At 34.2% G+C, this 22,215-nt stretch overlaps 1 protein-coding gene and 2 long non-coding RNA genes across 5 annotated transcripts in view; 1 reads left to right on the top strand and 2 right to left on the bottom strand.

The window, feature by feature from the left end:
- Nucleotides 1–22,215, bottom strand: part of LOC141379159 (uncharacterized) — a 136,018-nt gene that overhangs the window by 31,790 nt on the left and 82,013 nt on the right. The window lies entirely within an intron of this gene.
- gjb9b (gap junction protein beta 9b) lies at nt 51–1,391 on the bottom strand. The gene is given in 1 exon segment (NM_001007288.2): nt 51–1,391. A coding segment is annotated over 1 exon segment (804 nt). The 5' UTR covers nt 1,344–1,391; the 3' UTR covers nt 51–539.
- The window catches only part of LOC147832620 (uncharacterized), a 335,349-nt gene continuing 328,615 nt past the window's right edge, over nt 15,482–22,215 (top strand). For all 3 annotated transcript variants that reach the window (XR_015517061.2, XR_015945375.1, XR_015945374.1), the window contains exon 1: nt 15,482–15,599. This is a non-coding gene — a long non-coding RNA (uncharacterized LOC147832620). The remainder of the gene's footprint in view (nt 15,600–22,215) is intronic.

Genomic DNA, 22,215 nt, shown 5'->3' with positions numbered 1-22,215 from the left:
TAAATTCTATAATCATCATCATCATCATCATCATAATAACCATCATCATAGCATTAAGTAGTTTATTAAATAGCATTAATAATATTCAAATCTAATGAGTCGTGTTCAAAATATACCCTGCCAGATTTGGTATATTTCACAGCATGATTCCTGTAAACAATATGAATACACAGTGCACTAACTTACACAGACTATTACATTATATAGTACAAACACAGCTATTTTAGAAAATAAGGAAGGCATTAATGTCCACAGTTAGTACAGTACCGTTTTCAAGGGTTTAAGTGCTGTATGCTATCAGTGTTTTGTGAACAATCCTACACTTGGATAAGTACACTAGGTGGCAGTGTACATCTTAAATGAGTAAATGAGACACAAGATGACCTTCCAATTTCATCACAATTATAACATACTGTATACAAAAAAGACATATATTAGTTACTGTAAAGTGCAAATATCCCATTTAGTGTATGCATTAATCATATTATCTACATTATTATTCAAGTTCATTGTGTCTACTATTATAATTCATTACAAAGTCAGCGTTCATATAATTTGTTCAACTCGGAATGGATCATCTCAGAATTTTTTAGTTCTTCTGCAGCCTGTGCCATTTTAAGATTGTTGAGATTCTGGTTGGACATGGCCGTCGGATCCACCCTTCTGCTTATGTAGTTTCTATTCTCCTCACTCTTTTTGTGCAGAAATTTGCCAGCTTTCTTTGTAATCAGATACACCATCTCACAGATACACATGAAGATGCACACAGAGGAGGAGACCACCATAAAAAGAGTGAAGATTTTCTTCTCTGTGGGACGGGAGATATAGCAGTCCACTGTATTTGGACAAGGTTCCGCAGTGCATTTGGTAACATTTGGCATGTCGAATTTATAAAGGTAGTACAAAATATACAAGAATGCTGCATCAAAGCCGGCTTTGAATAACAGGCTGAGGATATAGGTGTACCACAGGCCTCCACGCTTTCTTCCTGGGTTTGCATACATGTTTTCACCATTGCGGGCAGTGTTGTACTTCACATTCTTCATTTGTCGATATTTGACGTGAGCGACCACCATGAGAGATGGACAAGTGACGAAAATAAGCTGGAGAGCCCATAGACGGATGTGGGATATGGGGAAGAACTGGTCGTAGCAGACATTGGTGCAGCCTGGCTGGGCCGTGTTGCAGATGAAGTCTTTCTGTTCGTCGTTCCAGACTTGCTGGACAGACACCACAAACACCAGGATTCGGAAGATGAACACCACGGAGAGATAGACACGGCCAAACACAGTGGAGTATTGGCTAACCCCGCCAAGCAGGACTTCTAGGGACAACCAGTTCATGTCTGATGCTGCAAACAAGCGTCTTACTCATTCCAGGATATTAGCCCTACAAGATAAATACATAAACAAGCAAATTTGTTTTTATTTACATTAAAATAGTACTTGCTTTTTTTCTCTTTTAGTACATTTAGAGTTCCTTTGCCTTCTTCATCTCTTAGGTTAACTAAAGGCTTCAATATACTACAAGCTCAAATTGTAAACAAAGTCAGGCTAACATGAAGATAGTGCTGGGATTTTAAAACTGCTGTAGTTTTAGTTAAATTTTGATCTAAACATTAAACATCTTACCAGCATGAATGGCTTCAAGATTACAACAATATTTATTAAAACAGTTTGATACTTTCAAAATTCTTTTTACCCCTAAATGAAAAGGGAATATGAGTATATTGGGTCAAACAGGTATATTTAGTCATAATAACATGCTGAATCTATTTTATAAATAAAATATACTGTAGATGATCTTTGAAAACAATAATAATTTAATAATACTGTTGAATTAATATCCATATTTTTTATAATGAGCATTGCAATGTTCCTTTTTTTTAAGACGCGTGTTATTTAAAATGATTTAAACCTTTACAATTTTAGTAATACTTTTATTTATAAATATTTATTTAATATATATTGGATAAGATTTTTAACCTAGCTGTACTGTACATAATACTTTTTAATATTTTTATTTATTTATTTACTTAATTCACACACAGACACACACATGTAATCAGGTTTTATTCATACTTTTGAAAAGTACACCTTTTGTATTTATTTATGCATTTATTTATTTATATATTTATTTATTTTGTCATTTTTAATACTACTATGACCTGTACTGTCCCGAAATCAACTTTCTGAAATCTAAATACTTTCAATTTCACATTGAGTATTCTATTGTTCGCAACAGAATGGCCTTTGAGCAACACTGTTGTTCTGCTTTTCAATAAGTAACTCAACTCTCAACTCAACTCAATTTATTTTTAGAGTAATTTCAACCAACCACAATGGGTACCAAAGTGCTGTACATAAAAACACACAATACATGCTAACTTGCAAGAAGCCAAAATACACATATTACTCACAACACATGATTAAAAGCTAAAGAAAACAAGTGTTTTCCGTAACCTCTGAATTCAATCAGTTTTTTTCCTTAATTTTTAAAGACAATTTGTTCCCCAAAAAATAGAAGAAGAAAAAAATTGAGGAAAGATATTGATGGTGTCACCTTTTCAAGCATGCAATGTCAACAGGTTGCAACATGCATTTAAATTATTTCTAAAGGCAGCAATGATCCATTTTTGGCGGCTTTCGTTTGATTCTTTCCCCCTTTTGTTCACAAAGCAATCAACACATTTGAACAAAAAAAAAGTCAACATATGTAGTTAAGGATAGTATTGTTAATTTTTATTGTTTACCAATTTAGATCTGCACATCCTTTACCATAGTATTGAATGTGTTCTTGTTAGTTTTCAGTAGAAATAGCATTTGCATTGACAACTGAACTAACTAGGTCACATAATTAGTATGCTGTAACCTGTCATTAGTTTGACACAAACCGTAATTAAAAGTACAAGAAGCTAACTATTAGTGTTATTTAGATTTTAGATTTGTGAATCCAAAGCATAACAGTGTGCTTTAATTTAGCTTTATGAGAAACTGTACAAAATGCCCCAATCAAATTAGCATATCCAATTATGTTTGTTAACGGTCAAAATAATACTGTACATACTGAAACAATACAGTATCTACAGTGCTAGCTGATTTGTATATAAACTATTTTTATAAACTTTATTTTGAAGAAATCCAAGCGATATGTCCTTACCTTTTGGGATTTCGGCTGTTGTGAGGAAGAGCAATAGCTTTTCCTTTGGCTGACAATCAAGAAAGACCTGATTGGTGGAAAGTGTCTGATTCTATCTATGACAATCACCTGAGTTTAGATGAAATGAAATCTAATGAATCAAAACAAAAATAAAACTGTCTAACTTCTGCTTCCACTCAGCTGTGGGGGATTTACTATGGTAATCAGTTTTTTTATAACGCCCATTGCCAGGGGCATTACATAAAGGTTGTTTAAAGCTAAGCAAACCTTCATGGGATGGCAATTCTTTGTTTATATACTGTAGGTGCTGTAGGTGTGTGTGTGTTTATATGGGTGTGTGTGTGTGTGTTTTGCTGACTACTGTACTGCACTGTATGAGGAGTGCTAGCATTAAAAAAACATTGTTTTATATACAAAGACATAATCTTATATTGTGGTGAGAACTAAATTCTTGTAAAGCTACAGTATATATTCTTATCAATCTTTTATAACTGAAAATTTGACATCCCATTTTTAACGAATCATGAAGACAGTTTGTTATTCTTTTTTATGTTGTCACATCAAATACTGTAGTTTAAAGATAATAAGCAGGATTATATTAAAAGTTTTAAAAGTTAAAAATGTTCAAAGCAATTGCAGTCAAACTGAAAGTGTCTGTACAATATTTATAAACCAGGCTAAAAACAACATTCCATGAATGGGTGGAATATTTTATGTATGTGCCATTTAAAAAAAAAACAAAACAAAAAAAACGATACAACATCCTGGTTAAGACTGTAACCCACGTTCCCCGAGGGAGGGAATGGAGACGTTGTGTCCTTAAAAGAACTGATCGAGAATCGCCAATAACCAATCTCTCTGAAGAGTAAAGCCGCGGAAACACTGCACTTTTCGCCCCATAGACTTCCATCCATATGCAAGCAAATGCAACAAACTGGAAACAAAAGCTCATACATTTCACATGTTTCATACGTTTGCTGCATTGCAAAGTTCAAGCTCGGTGAACTTTAACCTGCAAAATTGCATCACGTGACTGCATGAGACCAATCGAAGATGAAAACAGGACCTCTCTGTACAGAAAATTTTAATTTTCAGTTCATCTTTATTTGTTTAGCGCTTTTACAAATTTAGATTGTGTCAAAGCAGCTTTACATTAAAGATTATACTGAATTGAATCTGTGTCAGTTCAGTTTTCAGAGTTTAAAATCAATTCAGTTTAGTTCAGTTCAGGTGAGTGTGGTTTAATATTTACTGAGAGTCCAACCGCTGAAGAGTAATCTATTGATGCGCAGCTCTACAAGTCCTGAACCATGCAAACCAGAGACAAGCAGTGAGAAAAAAAAACTTCACCAGTTGGCGAAAGTGAAGGATATGGACCAATCGCTCATTTTTTAGGGCCCTATCATACACCCAGCGCAATGCGGCGCAACGCAATTGTTGTTTGCTAGTTTTAGCTCGGCGCAATAGTCATTTTAGACGTTTTGCAACACGCTGTTTAAATAGCAAATGCATTTGCGCTCATATGTGCGCCCATAGGCGTTCTGGTTTAAAAAAGGAGGCGTGTTAAGGCGCATTACTGGCGTGTTGCTATTTCTGAAGTCCAGCGCAGAGCGCGTTAGTTGTGCGCCTCGCTTAAATATTGCTTAATACACACAGAATGTACAGCAATACGCAAACATCTTTAAAAATTTAAAATAATTAAAGGAATAAAGTATTACAAAAATTATTATTTTTTAGCCTACTTAAATATTAAAACCACCGCCTCCATGCCTTCTTCATCTCGCGGGGCTTTTTTAGTTTATTCATGACAATTTGCTTTTGTATAATGTTATTTTTAGTAGTAGTATAATTTATTATATGCATATTTATATTTGTTTTTATTAAAAACAAGCTTAGATTTGCCCACCTGTCAGCATGTGTATTTGGAAAACACTTCGTTATTATTGTTTATTTATTCGCTTGCTGGAAATTAGAACTGAATTTAGAAATAGTTTTGAAAAAAAATCTTTGCGCTTATTAAACAAAATAAATTATGTATTGGCTAATGGATGTGTCTGTGTATAACACATTTCCCTATCCACGAGAACGAAAGTGAAAGCAAAGAATGAGGAGGCTCATCTCTCATTCTAGCACTGTAGGTGTTCTGTTTAGCTGTTTTCTTTCTAGTGAAGCATTTAGTTTTTCTGCTTATAAAGTCCGCCATGTAAATAGCAAATGCGCTATGGCGCGACACAACTGACTCTGAAAGGGAATGGAAGATGAGACTCTGATTGGTTTATTCTCAAAATACACCTATAACTCATTAAGACAATAAGCTCAACCCTGTTAGACCATGCGCCACAGCGCAAAGCTGATTTATTTATCCTTAAAAGAACAAAAGTGGTTTGAACATGCCCTTAATGCTTTTGTGGTCTGCGCTTTGGACTTTGCACCTGGATTGTCAAAATAGACCCCTTAATATCTAATCATCTTGGTTAATCCCGCACCTTTTTCCGCAGCACTATATGGCAGACTTTTGCATGCTCAAACTAGTGTGAACGAGACACAAAAAAATTGGCCAATGAATGCCTATAGTTTGAAAACACAGCTCCCACAGGTGCAACTGATCAAAATCAGGCAAGTACTGTATATATACTGTAGCCAGCACCTAAAAGAGAACAAGCCAGACTTTTATCACTGAAACATCTCTGTTTTCTTCTTCAGGGAACATGGGTTACAGTCATAACATTCCCCTCTAAAACGGGAATGTCTTTGTTGTGTTTTTAACACATTGGGAATGTGTAAGCAAAGCGCCATAGCAGCTGGACCAGTCAAGTGTTTGGTGAGAAGTTTGCGAAGCATGGCGTGCACACAAGCATCACCAAAACATACTGGGCCAAACAGCCGGCACCTCCAACTTTTCAAGTGCGAGCCACGATCTCAGCTGTGCAAGACATGCCCTTCAGTGAGGGCGTAAGGTGGACCCCCAGCAGGTAATGCAGAACATGCGTCCATCATCCAGAGATGGGAACCACTGCATCCAGAAACGCAGAGAAGTCAGAACAACATCTTGAAAAAGATGGCTGTGTCCGAAATCACCTACTTAGTTGGTTCTACATTTGAATTTTATGGATGTGAAATTTGATACAAATCGGATGTGCAATACAGAAGTAATAGGTCATCCGGGTACTTCTTGCATACTGTTTTTCGAATTTGGACATACTACTACTTGGCTCACATACTGTTTTAGTATACTGTATACAGTATGGAATTATGCAACACCTGAGCCCAGAGAAATGGCCAGGGACGGGCGAATCACCCAGCTCAATTACTGTATACTTAAATCTTGATCTGGATTCAGCTCAGCAGGTGCTGGTTATATACTCACCTGATTATGATCAGTTGCACCTGTGGAAGCTGTGCTTTGCCAACTCGATTGCTCCATATTTTACATTTCTGTACAGAGAGGTCATGTTTTGATGTTCTATTGGTCTCATGCAATCACACGATGTGATTTCGCAGGTCAGAGTTCACCAAGCTAGAACTTTCAAATGCCGGGAAATGTGAAACTTGTCGTGCGAGCTTGCGTTTACGGTGTGGTGCAGTTGCACATGTATAAATGGAAGTCTAAAGCCTGGTTTATACTTCTGCGTGAAGTGACCGGCATAACCAACAGCGCATACAACGCGCGTAGCTGTGCATTTATACTTCTGCGCGCTGTCTCTGTTGGTCGGCATTAACACCTCCAAAACGCTAGTTGGCAGTGAAGTGTTGATGTGTCTCTGTGTCAAGTTTCTTCGCCTGTGTTTTGTTCTTTCTGAACGCTTCCGGGATGTACAAGTGGCTCAAACTCGCTCATTTTGAGGCAGGAACCGGTGGACGTGCAACAACTTTAACTATGAGGTAAACACAAAACAAAACTTTCCATCAGGAGCTCCTTCGTGGGACTCCACACTTGTAAACAATCGCTCCACTGGGCTCACTCGGCTCTCTGTCCCGCCCAGACTCATCAGTGCTACCAAGCCGACCAATCACAGAGCTTGTGCTATGCGTCGTTGCGACGTGTAGTTACATATTTAGAGAGGTGCACGTCAGCAACGCTGACGGCCACGGCGTAGGGCTATGCGTCAGCGCTGTAGGATACCCGTGCACTTGACGCAGAAGTATAAATCAGCCTTAAGGTGTGAAAAGTGCAGTGTGACCGCGGCTTTAAAGTGATTGGTCATCTGGCAATTCCTGATGTGTCAAGGACACAATGTAGAAGTTCCCGTTCCGAAGGGGAACATGTCAATAAAAGCAAACAGAGAAGTAGGGTATTACATGAATACAATAGGAAGGGTTTTGTTCTATTGTATGTTGACGTGTAAAGAGTAAGTTGTTTCTGGGCAAAGATAGCCAGATAATATATCCAATTATTAACATGAAGATACCTCATGACCTTTTTTATGGATTTTATAAAAAAAATATATATATATTTCATTATTACAATTATTGTTTTTATTATTTTAATGAAAATATATTTGTATATTTTAATCCATATGAAAAAAAAAAACATTGGATAATTTATTTGAATGCATTATTTTATTTTATTTTAACTTGTCTATCTATGTATGTATCATCAGTGCAAACGCTGTTTTGCTCTTAAAAAGCTTAGAACTTACAAAAAGTTTTGATAAAATATTTATGTTAAATGCTTGTTGCATTTAATTTGGAGTTCCTTTTTCAGATGCAAAATCTATTGGAGAAGAGAATCATGCAGTTTGATTTAAAGTAAAAGTATTTTGTGTTTTGCATTAGTCAGTTTCCTGTTTGTGTGCCATTACTGGCTATGGAAATAAGGTCATCTATCTGCATTCCACACAGCAGATGTATGGATATATTGTTTCACACTAATTTACCCTGTTTAGCAGGTCTGACCATCTATCTCAATGTTTGTAAAAAAAAAATTGTAGAAAAGAATAAATGCATTCAAAAGGTCTCAAACATAGTGCAAGATTAGGAACATCCGAACAAAATGCTCATATACAGTTGAAGTCAGAATTATCAGCCCGCTGAATTATTAGACCCCTGTTTATTTTTTTTTTTCTCCAATTTCTGTTCAACGGAGAGAAGATTTTTTTTAGCAAAATCTAATATTTTTAAATATAATAGTTTTAATAACTCATTTCTAATAACTGATTTATTTTATCTTTGCCATGATGACAGTAAATAATATTTGACTAGATATTTTTCAAGACACTTCTATACAGCTTAAAGTGACATTTAAAGGCTTAACTAGGTTAATTAGGTTAACTAGGCAGTGTAATTAGGCAGATTATTCTATAACGATGGTTTGTTCTGTAGACTATCGAAAAAAAAATTAGCTTAAAGGGGCTAATAATTTTGTCCTTAAAATGGTGTTAAAAAATAATAACTGCTTTTATTCTAGCCGAATTAAAACAAATAAGACTTTATTATTATAAATAAATATTTATAAATAGATATTAACAGACACGCTTTAAAAATTTCCTTGCCCTAGTAAACATAATTTGGGAAATATAAAAAAAAAATAAAAAATAAAAATAAAAGGGGGGCTAATAATTCTAACTTCAATTATATAATGCTAAAGCATTATTAAAAAAAAAAACATTTATTTAGTGGTTTCTAAATAAAAATAACGGTGTACAGATATTTTCTTATATAAAGTTTTGCTCCAATAAATGTACACCAATGAGTAATTATTAAATTGAGAAGATTATGACAACCTACATGAAATATGCAGTTGGTTGCTCCCAAAACAGCGCTGAATCACGGATTCTACAAGACCTTTGGTTTCTGTCACCAAGGCATTAACAGCAGAAACTGTCTTTTAGGTTGTGAGGTGGAGCTGTAATAAAGCTTGCTGGAACTTGCTGCCCAGAACATCCCACCAGCTCAATTTAGATATCTGGGAAATTTGGAAAGTTTAACAGTTCCTGGTGTCATCATTTCTTCAGGAAACAAACAAACAAAAAATGAAACTGATCAGGGGACCTTCTTGCTTTCCAGATCAGACTCTCCCAAATCGTAGGCATTTTCAAAGTCACACGAGACCAGATATTTTGCCTTTGACTGTAGGGTTGGGTACTGAAACCTGGTGCTGTACCTGTATAACTGGTACAGTATGTACAGTATTTAATTGGTCTAAATATAAATACAGATTTTGGAACTGTCGATTGTATTTTTAATAAGTAATCTGTATGTAACAACTAATATATTGTGATTATTGTTTAACTTATTGTATGTATGGTATGTAGAAGGTAATATTTACTGAAATAAATTAAAGGTTAGCTGCAAAAACCTCAATGTCGTCTGAAATTTTCCTCTAAAATGGGCAATTTTTTTAGGCTCCTGTGTGTAGGTTCAGTAATATCACTTTTATGGCAAATAATAAGCCCTTTTTCTGGTCTTTAAAGTGAAATATCTTGACATAAACAAAGGAGGCTGAGAAAAATGTTCATTTTTAATGGAAATTTAGAGGTTTACCTAGAGGTTTTCGTATCTGAACTCTTCATATGTTTACTGCATTTTAAATAGGCATAGGGCAGAACATGCAGTATGTGTTTGTCTTGAGCCAGAGCTGGAGAAGGATTACATGCATATGAATCTGTTTATAGCAAACCAAGAAAATCAAATAAAACCAATATGTTAGTGTTAAATTTTGGTTTTTATTTATATGTGGCTTAGGTTTTGTGAATTATAAATTCTATATTTTTTGTGTTCTTCTATAATGTTTTTTTTCTGTAATTATAGGTTTTAATAAATTCTTTAATGTAAAGATTTTTTTTCAATAAATATGTATAATTTTGTGTCTTTTTTTACCCTCAGACACTGTTGATAACAGAGTTTCCACTCTAAGCCTGTTTTTGTGTTTTGCAAAATAAAATTAAAATGATTTTAGTTCGTTAGCTTCTTAAATTCATATTATCCTGACATGTTTGGAGATCTGAGATCTTAGTTTCAATAGTCATGACAAAGCACTGAAAGCAGTAACTAAATTAACATACTGTTATCTCAAAAACATTGCAAGATTGTTTCCAGTGAGGACTGTTCATGCTTTTATCAGCAGCAGGCTGGATTACTTTGATGGACTCCACACTGGACCTCCCAAAAAGACTTCAGACTGCACCCCCACTGCTGGAATCAGCTTCCACAAAGATTAAAAAAAGAATAAAATGGAGTTAAAAAAAATTATAACAACAAACTATAAATAAAAACATATATTTTGAGAAATGGATACTAAAATTCAAAGCGACAATCAAAAATTTCTGAATGTCTGTATATATTGTATAAAAATTCCCTGACTTTTAGTGTCTGGAATAGACCTTTTAAAGTTAAAGGATGTGGCACAGTTGCTCAGTGGTTAGCAAGAAGGTCGCTGGTTCAAGCCTTGACTTGGCCAATTGGCATTTCTATGTGGAGTTTGCATGTTTTTCCCATGTTTGTGTGGGTTCCCTCCAGGTGCTCCAGTTTCCCCAACAGTCGAAAGACATGCGCTATAAGTGAATTGTAAGCAAATATATTGGCAGTGGTGTATGAGTGTGTGTGTTTGTAAATGCGAGAGTGTATAAGAGTTTTCCAGCACTGGGTTGCGGCTGTGTAAAACATATGTACGAAAAGTTGGCGGTTCATTCTGCTGTGGCAACCCCTGATAAATAAGGGACTTTGCCTGATAGTATCTGTAGACTTAGATTTGCAAACTGAGACTGCACCAAGACCCCTCTCACTAAGCCGAAGGAAAGTGAATGAATGATATTGCAGAAATTCCATGACCCATTGAAACACTATAGTGAAAAATTAATTCGACTAGTCATAATGTGACGGTTCATTCCACTGTGGTGACCCCTGATTAATAAAGGGACTAAGCTGAAAAGAAAATGAATGAATGAATTGTCATAATGTTTTGGCTCATCAGCGTAAAAACTTATTCACTTTCCTTCAGCTTATTCCCTGTTTAGGGGTCAACATTAGTGGAATGAACCACCAATTACTCTGGCATAAGTTTTTTTTTTTTTTTTCTGGGTTTTTTACCTTGTGTGGACACACTAACCACTACACCACTGGCGCCGACACGCTGGCATAAGTTTTATGTGGTGGATGCCATTCCACTACAACCCTCAGTGCTGGAAAAACACCCATACACTCTCCAATTTACAAACTACGGCCAATTTAGTTAATGCAATTCACTCATGTCTTTATTGTCTTTGTGGGGATAATCAGAGCATCCAGAAGAAACTCACAGACATGGAAAGAACTTACAAATGCCACACAGAAAGACCTCCTGGTCCAGCCAGGACTTGAACCAGCAACTGTTGCTGTGAGACAACAGTGCTACTGAGCCACCCAGCATAAAAACAACATGCAAAAAAAAAAAAGAAAAAAAAAGGTATCTAGTTCAAAGACTCAATGGATCTGTGGACAAAATCTCTGAAAGTGCAGTATTGGCTGAAGCGGCTGCTGGTGCCATGGATACAGCTTAGCCTGTCTGTTGGTGAATATGCGCGGATATTTGTCATGTTGCTTCTGCGAGCCTCTCCGAGAGTAATTGGATACAACTCTCACCCCTGCGCTGTCAAAAGGAGTTTGTTTTCAAATATAATGCCTCAGGCTGTCAGCTTGTCTACGCCGTGCCCATCTGTGAGAGTTTGCATGCAGATATACAGTACTGCAAGTTTGTTTACCTGTAACACATAACAGCTTATGCAGAACATGTTTCCGGAGGTCCTCACTGATTTTGGCATGTTTGAATGTGTCTCCAAACTCGTGCTTATTTCTTCCAACCTCCTTCCTGCCCCACATTTGTCCACAACAAAGGGATTCAAATCACCTTGTGCAGTGCAGGATAATCCCATGAAATATGAAATATTTTTGATTTAACCTCTAACATGTTGAATACAGAGTAGGGTTTGCCGTGACTTTTTTATAACCCAGGTATAAACATTGTTAGCAAGTGTCTTTAATGTCTGTTTCGCACACTGATGCATAAAACATTGTATTATAAACAGTGTCTGCCGCTTCCTCTCACTGATTGACAGAAATCAAGTCTCGCAAAAATATGTCCATGTTACATTTTACTCAAAAGTGTAAAGAAAATATGCTTTTTTCCTTGCTTGTTTATTTATTTATGCATTTTTATGATAATTAAGCTCATTCCCTAATCACTAATACTCATTACAGCAATGTGTTCAGACACTCAAGTAAATCTAATTATTCATTTATTGCTAGTTCCTATTATGTTTCTCATTATTCTCAGTGGTGATTCTCTTTAGATTCTCATTACTTGAATAAGGAGCATTGTTAAAAACCTTATTACATGCGCTGCTGTTCAGAATTTTGGAGTTGGTAATTACAAATATTCATAATAAAGTTCTGAATTCTCTTATGATCACCAAAGTTTTTAAATTACTTAATACATGTTTTTTTTTTTTTTAAGTGAACATAAGGTATTATTTTGTAATCTAAAATAAAATAATGCCATGATTAAAATGCGAAAATATAAATTTCTAAATACTTTATATGTATGTATGTATGTATGTATGTATGTATGTACAGTTGAAGTCAGGATTATTAGCCTCCCTTTGATTTTTTTTTTGATTTTTTAAATATTTCACAAATGATGTGTAACAGCAAGGAGATTTTCACAGTATGTCTGATAATATTTTTTTCTTCTGGAGAAAGTTTTACTAGTTTTATTTTGGCTAGAATAAAAGCAGTTTTTAAATTTTTTAAACACCGTTTTAATGACAAAATTATTATCCCCTTTAAGCATTTTTTTTAATAGTCTACAGAATAAACCACTGTTATACGATAACTTGCCTAATTACCCTAACCTGCCTAGTTAACCTAGTTAAGCCTTTAAATGTCACTTTAAGCTGTATAGAAGTGTCTTGAAAATTTTCTAGTAACATATTTACTGTCATCATGACAAAGATAAAATAAATCAGTTATTAGAAATGAGTTATTAAAACTATTATGTTTAGAAATGTGTTGAAAAAATATTCTCTCTGTTAAAACTGAAAACGGGGAAACAATAAACAGGGGGTCTAATAATTCAGGGGGCTAATCATTTTGCCTTCAACTGTATATATGTATGTATATATGTATGCATGTACAGTGCTCAACATAATCAGAGTATATTCAGGAATCAGAGAGTGAAATTCAGTTCCTTTTAAGACCTTTTTAAAGACTCTTTGCATATGTTTTAAGACCAGAAACACTGATAAGATTTTAACGCACAGTATATATACTAAATATCAATGTAAGAATCCAAACCAAAACTAAAACATTATTCATAAACTGAATAAAAATTTATTAAATCTAGCTAATTCAGCAGGTTTGTGTCAATAGAACTGCAGAAATAATAGTGCGGCTATGGTAACTGCAATAAACAAAGCAGCATGATGTCAAATCTAATGATTCATTGATTTCATAAATACACAGCATCCTGTTATTCGCAGATTTAATTTAAACTTTAGCATACAACTATACATTGCATAACCAAAAACGATAAAATGTACTGTAACACCTCGCAAAACAGCATTTAAGACTTTTTAATACCTTTTAAGGGCCTTAAATTACTCTAATTTATCAACTTTCAATACTTTTTGAGACCCCGCGGACTCCCTGATAATTGAGTAGACCCACACATTTTAAAAACGAATATCTTTATCCATTTCTCAGTGAATATAGGCAATGTATTCTGGTGCATTTAAACAAAACAGATTTATTAAACAGATATAATTATTAAAATAATATTTTACTCACCAAACACTGAATTAAATTCAAGCAAAATATTGCAAAAAATAAAAATACAACCTACAAAATTTCAACAATTTTTCAGTTTTTTGCTTTTCTTGATTTTTTTCTTTTTTAAATTTGTATTTAATATTTTTCTATAACATCAAATTGGCTGTACTAGATTTTGGACCGTAAATTTTGTTAGATAAGCTCCAGATTTGGCTTCTGTGCAGACTAGTCGAATGTATATGCACAAATATAATATTGCATAGCTTCCTATTTAAAATATGATTTTAAAAGATAGATTTGTGAGGGGGTCCATACTTACACGTAGGCTATGTATGTATGTACAGTATGTATGTATGCAATGCATGTATGTATGTATGCGTATTAAACTTCTAAGTATTAAATCTAGAACTTTTAAATGGATATTACATGTAAACATATCTAATATACTGCAATATAAATAATTGCATTCATACCCAACATATCTGAAATGGTTAATTTTTATATTTTATGTAGTTTATGTAACAAATTAGTAATATGTAGACAGACAGACAGACAGACAGACAGACAGACAGACAGACAGACAGACAGACAGACAGACAGACAGACAGACAGACAGACAGACAGACAGATAGATAGATAGATAGATAGATAGATAGATAGATAGATAGATAGATAGATAGATAGATAGATAGATAGATAGATAGACTGAACATGTATAAATGACACTGTGTCTTTCTTCGTCTTAAAGATCGTGGTATTCGCTCAATGAATGAAGCTCAAGAAAAAAAAGCCTATAAGCAGCGTCCGCAGCAGTTCATTCCACCGAGGCGCCACTAGAGCGGGCTGAAGCTCCACTGTCCTCCATCAGCTGCTCCTCACGGCAGACACCAGCAGGGTTTACCAAAGCTCTGGAAAAGCTCTTTACAACTCAACCTCACGCTGAGAAGAGAAGCAACACAGATGCTGAGTAATTCTATATGTGTGACTCGGTTTTTAATTAAACTGTCAACTAGACGTAAAAATTAGTAACCCAATCGGTTTTTTGAAACAAAACCCAACTTGAATCTACCTGTGGATTTCTCTCAAATGCTGAAATGCGCATGATAGAGCATGTTGTGCTTTGTATAAGAATCTTTGACAAAGAAAGCAGCATAAATGTTTGCAACCAATTAATATAACGTTACTTTTTATGTTGACTTTTGATAGGCTATATGATAAAAACGGCCCACTTTTGTTGTTTTTTTCTTCCTCATTTTTGTTGTCATTTTTTGTTGTTTCTTTTTGTTTGGCATCTTAGAGTTACAGTCTTACAGCTAATAAAACGGGCAACCAAGTCTAAATTTAGGCTAGACGTCTGTTATTTGCGGGAAAGTAACCTATTTTACCGGTTAGTCTCGACACTAATTGATGAATACATGCAAATAAAATAATAATAAAATATACAGAAGTTATTTGTCTCTTACAAATATACCCGAATCAAGGCTAGCCAATCATGTCGTAGTATAATTTATATAATAAAATGACCATCCAATCACATCTCCACATCGATCAAGTACGCGTTGGTGAAGGCGGGACCTGCGCATTCAGGTGTCAGGGCAGATTCACAGTCCAGAGAAATGGAGTTGGAGATGAAGTTGGACAAGAAAACAACTTACTATGGTTCCAGCAAGATTAAAAGTGAATAAAGATTATAGAAGGTATGTTGACTGACACAGTACAACTTTCTGAAATGTTTAGCATCCCAAATAATCGCCAAACCAGTGTTTCAACCGCTGAACGACGCCAGGTGATTTGACATTGTTTACATATTTTATACAGTAATAGGCCTATTACATTGTTACGCAACACTTAACAATGGTGTAACGTTAGCCAACTGAAGAAATGATATGTAACGTTAGGTATAATGCTAACGTAAAGGTACATTTGATTAACGTAATCAAATGTAAAGGTACACCACATTCTTCACTGTATAAATAATAATAATAAAAACACAATTCATCAGGAAAACTTTGTAATTTCTTGTGCCTAAATGGTTTAAACTCACTTGAAATCATACAGTTCTTAAAACACATATAAAAAAAAATAAATAAAAAAAAAATCTTTCCCACTATTAGATTGGATCACATTATATCAATCCCAATTTAACATTGCAGGTCCTTCAATGTGACTATTGCAGATTCACACATTGCGATATCGATGCTGAAACCCGTCTAACAAATGTGTAAGGTTGGGATTGAGGCAGTATTATGACCACCCATCACCCCGCTGCACATCAAAATTACACTGGTAGCACAATCTGATAGATAGCATATTTTCTTATGGAGATGTGCTAAACAACTTGAGTTGGTATAGCGCACATCTTCAAAACAGCTGTATTTAGTCACAGCATACTCCCTTAATATCAACGCTTGCATTTTTTCAAGACCTCACTCACTGCATAAACGTGGAGATTGACCTATTTCCTTTTGAAGTTATTATTATTTGATAAATGCTCTTTTATTAGTTATGATTCTACTCTCTAAAAATACATTATTTCTGTTGGCACCTTTTTATTCCACATGAAAAAAAAAAAAAAAATCTGAGCACTAAGGGAAAGGAAGGAGAGAGAGAGTGAAAGAGAGAATAGCTTTAAGAATACTACTTAAACTAAAGGCGCTTTATTGGTATCAAGGGTTCTGTAAAGAAACTTTAACATTCAAATAACCTTTGTTCATTCCACAAAAGGTTCCAAACAGTGCAAAAGGAACCGTTTATTTAGATTTTAAGAATATATTTTGGTATATATACAACAGAATTATTTGTAGGAAAATCGCAAAATGCATGGTATCATTTACAGTGCTTATCATATATAAGTACACCCCTCACGAATCTGTCTTTTAAATTAATTATTTTAATAGGAAGCTATAGAATATTATATTTGTGCGTATACATTACATTAGTCATTACTGAAGCCAAATCTGGAGCTTATCTAAAAATCTACTTACGATAATGGTCCAAAAACTAGTACACCAAAATGTATATGTTATAGAAAAATATTAAATAAAAATTTTAAAAAGAAGAAAAATCAAGAGAAGCAAAAAAAAAAAAAAAAAACCGACAGCGGTTATACTCTTGGCAGGTATTATTTGGTAGTTTGGTCATTTATTTTACTAAATTGGCAAGCGTCAAACATCAACTGGGAAACGATTTGGATTTTTGCTCAGTAAAAAAAATATTACTGCTCCATTTGCGACGACACTACAAACTGTACTGTAAGTGCATAGTTGGGACACGACTATAGACCTCTTTATGACAAAAATCGATTTGGAAATCACTCATATTTCGATATAATTTCAATTAATTGCACAACCCTACTTCGGATTCTATATTTTCAAATAACTCTCTCATCATACCAAACCATACATAAACGAATAGCTTATTTGTTCAGTTTTTAAATGATGTACTATTCTCAATTTACAAAATCTGACAGCTTTAGCTGGAAAATATTGTAAAAAATTATGCAAATCTCAAAAAATTGCAAAGGGAAAATTGAGTTTAAAGAAATTAGGAATTAATAAAGGAATTTTGCAAACAAAAATAAAGAACTGCAAATAAAAATCAAATAGTGGGGAAAAATTTTATATTTACAATTTTTTTTAAATATTCATATATTTGCTTAATATTTTTTCCAGTATTGCCTTTACAAAACCTCTCAAGTCAATTGCAATGCTCAGTTTGATTTGCGAGTTTTACTGTTTTGATTCATGGCTAATTTTCTTTGTGCTATGATGTCTCCAGCTGATGACGTCGCTTCTTAAGAGGCAACTCCGGGCATGCTGTACACTCCCTAGTTTCTGTGACTCCGCCCTTATGTCAAATCAGGGCCAGAAAGTGAAACACACTTAAATGTTAAGTGCAAAAAGAAGAAAGCATCAGAAAACTCATTGTTCACTGAAAAGCAAATCAAAATGAGCATCGCAATTGACTTGTGAGCTTTTGTAAAGGCAATACTGGAAAAAAAAAATTAGCAAATGTATGTATATTAAAAAAATACATATATATATATATATATATATATATATATATATATATATATATATATATATATATATATATTTTTTTTTTTTTTTTTTTTCTTTGCACTACATGATTTTTATTTGCAGTTCTTTATTTTGTTTGCAAATTCCTTTTTATTTCTCAACTTTTTCTTTTTGCGATTTTTATTTTTTTTTTTTTTTTTGAGATTTGCATTATTTTACAATTTTTAGGTCAATATTGTTTTTTTTGCATTGCATATATATATATATATATATAAATATATAAATATATATATATATATATATACACACACACACACACACACACACACACACACACACACATATATATATATATATATATATATATATATATATATATATATATATATATATATATATATATGTGGCCTAGATTGACTCCATGGTCGAGACTCTTTGTGGGATCCCAAAACATTTTTTTTTCTATTGCATTTCCCCAGAGATATACCAACTCAATCTCACGGCAATTCGTAACTTTTTGATTTAGTGGCTAATTCGTATGAACTAGTACGATCTAATTCGTACAATTTAGTACGACTTGCTCATCCCCCAAAGATGGTTGGGTTTAGGGGTGGGGTTAGGTGTCACGCCTCCTTTTTAAAATCGTACAATTTCGTGAGACTGAACTCGTACGAATTCATACGAATTAGCCACTAAACTGGCAAAACTTAAAATACTTACGTTTTCTCGTGAGATCCGGCTGGATATACACACACATACACACACTCTTTTACCATTTATTTACATTTATAAGAGTGTGCTGCATTTTATTGAATAAAAGTTCGTTGTTCCTAAATTATGCCAGCCAGCTTTGAAACAAAGGAATTGAGCACTCAAATCGCCTCTGCACATTGCGGCTGGAGAGGCAGCACATTGTAAACTATGGTCACTACTTCAAAGACCTCAAGTCTGGCTGTATATAACGAGTCCTCAATCCCTGTCTGCATCACCCAAGAGGTTTACCAGAGGTCACTGAGACAAAATGTAGCAGTGGGTAAGAGTGTTAAGACCTTGAGACTAGGATGGACAAGAATATACTATAAAGGGGCTAGATATGAAGGGAGACCTGGCAAACAGGCTGTGTGTGTGAGAGAGAGAAAGAGACAGTGACTTAGCAGTCAGGACTTGTGCTCTTCTGAACCGGAGGAAGGATGGGGTTTGTATCAAGGGGGCGAGGAAAGGAGAGCTGTCACGAAGCGTCTCAGCCAGACTTCGGGTGAATGTAGATGTGTCCTGCTGTAGCCGAAGCTTCCGCTTGTCATACCTGGCAACTCAGATGCCAGCTGGAACACAGCGCTGTTCTAGAACCGCTATGACAAAGGGGTAATGTCTCTGCAGGCTTGTGTTGTGACAGATCTGTGGCTCACTTTTTGCAGGAGGCATGGACTGTGAGAGTGTGTTTTGCTCTAGCCTTCAGGACATCACCTAGACTGAATGCTTGGACTCGACTCCAGTTATGCCGAGTTTTTGTTTCACTCCATGAGAGTTTTGATGGTTGAAGCCGAAGCGCCGTGTTTCGATTGGGTGGTTTTCGATATAAATGTAGAAGTTAAAACGTGAGCAGTGGCATCTCTGTATTGATTTTCTTCAGACATCCTGGTTTTGGTCCATTCTGAACCTTTAAATAAAAAACACGATTTAAAAAACTCTAAAAAAAATACTAAATCGAATACAAAACTGTTCCACACACACTTTGCTACACTTGAAAAACCTACTACAAAAACTACTTATTTAAAATGAGCTGAAACAACAAACACTGACAAAAATGTTGCAAACTATTTATATGGGTTAAATATAAAAAACAAATGATATGTAGTAATGTTCAATTTGTTTGTTTAAATTCAGCCCTAATAAACTCGTGAAAGTAAAATAAGATAGTGAGACCTCAAAATATGTTCCAAATGACACACACACACACACACACACACACACACACACACACACACACACACACACACACACACACACGTGTTAAATGGTACCAGATGTTGCAGGCAACATTGCAAAAATGTAGCAAGCAACTATCTGAGGTGGTTTGTTATCACTGTGTGGATTTGTGTCTAATCTCTATGATCTATATCTTGTATATCTCTTCTATCCCTATTTTCGATATGGTTTCTACCAGCAGGCGGCAATCTGTGGCCAGACTTCTAATTGCTGTGGCAATCAGAGCGCCACGCTCAGCCAAATCAGCTGATTAGAGAACTTCAGTATGTCTGCAGTCTTCTAGGTTCAGCTGTCAAAGTGAGGACACAGACAGAGAGCCACAAACAGCATGTGTGATTCAAGAGTGTGAACTTATAGGATTTCTCACTTCATACCAGCACTCTTATTCTTTAGACATGGAGCAAAGGAGGCTGGAAGTGAAAAGAGCTTGCAAAGAAATTATGTTAGATCAATGGTAGATGATAATTAGGCACAACCTCCTGTAAAAATGCCCCCCCCCCCCAAGTTCTCTTTAATAGAGAGATTTTTTTCAACACATTTCTAAACATATTAGTTTTAATTATTCATTTCCAATATCTGATTTCTTTTCTCTTTGCCATGTTGACAGTACTTAATATTTTAGTAGATATTTTCAAGATACTAGTATGTAGCTTAAAGTGCAATTTATTTATTCATTTATTTTTTTATATTTATTTGTTGAGTTTTTGCATTTACAATTTTAAGCAGTACGTTACCCCTCCCCTACCACAACCATGGCATTGAAAAAAAAAACTTACAGACTTTCTAAATTGACAGTGAGAAAACGGTGTACCATATTTGTTCAGTCCATATTATTATTTAACATGCGAGGCTTGGCAACATCTAAAACAAGTAATATACTAAAGAACAAATACTACAACAAAAACAACAGATCATATCATCTTGAATCACACAAAACCTTCCAGATAAATGAAAGTTAACAGTGAGGGAATACATTATGCCATATTTGTTTAGGCAACGTGTGCCTATTTTTTTGACATAAAGGGCTTGGTAACATTCTAAGTGTACAAAACAGAAATAACATAGGAAAATAAATAAATAAATATATTCTAAAGGCCAGGGAGTTCTTCAAAGTATTTAATAAAGGGGGACTAAAGTGCAATTTAAATCCTTAACTAGGTTAATTAGTCAGATTAGAGTAATGAGGCAAATGATAATGATGGGTTGTTCTGTAGACAAATGAAAAAAAAAATTTGCTTAAGGGGGCAAATAATATTGCCCTTAAATATATATATATATATATATATATATATATATATATATATATATATATATATATATATATATATATATATATATATATATATATATTTTTTTTTTTTTTTTTTTTTTTAATTAAAAACTGCTTTTATTCTAGCCAAAATAAAACACAAAAGTCTTTCTACAAAAGAAAAAAATATTATAGGAAATACTGTAAAAACAATCCTTGCTCTGTTAAACAATATTTGGGAAATATTTGAAAATAAATGTTTGTTAATATATTTATTATAAAATATAATAAATATTATCACATAGCTGTATTATAAATGTAATTAAATCTATCATTTATTCCAGAAATCTAAATAATTATAATATTTAATTAATAATAATAATAATAATAATAATAACAACAACAACAACAATAATAAACTTTTTAGCACTAAATCATATTAATATTAACTAAAGTCACTAACTGCAAATCAAAAATATTTGAGTAGAAAATATTTTACAACATTATTGTTGTACTGCATTTCTGTTAAACATGAGCACGCATTTGAAAAACATTTTAAATCATTCCAACCTCCAAATGTTGAACATGTTGATGCAAATGTGTAAGTGAAAATGGTATTTTTAACGAATGCTAATGGGACTCTGTGTCTCAGAAAACATTCTATGTTGAAGAATTTAAATTCATTGAAAGAAATTCCTGTCTTCCTTCCTAATTACCCCCCACCTGCCAACACTGCCTGATGCAACCTGTGGAAAATCCCTCACATAGACTATGACTATTAATGTACTATGGGCCCTTAGAGAGTTCTAGTTGCTCCTGACCTGTTTTATACATGCCCTTCAGTACATGCATTACAGCTAGCATACCAGATAATTGACTACGTTAATAGACACATAATGATCCTCATTAAAGCGTTGTTGCCATTGATTCCAGAATTAGACACATTGCATGCAATATGTATGTAGGTCTGTGCACATACATAGAAGCACATATTAACTAGGATCTTAAGTAATGAAAAACTCCAAGCAGATCAGTGGGAAGAGGGAATTTAAGAATCGG

The sequence above is a fragment of the Danio rerio genome, chromosome 19 (assembly GCF_052040795.2).
Source record: "Danio rerio strain M-AB ecotype USA chromosome 19, GRCz13ab, whole genome shotgun sequence".
In the NCBI taxonomy this organism is placed as follows: Eukaryota; Metazoa; Chordata; class Actinopteri; order Cypriniformes; family Danionidae; genus Danio; species Danio rerio.
This window is presented reverse-complemented; position numbering and strand designations above follow the sequence as displayed.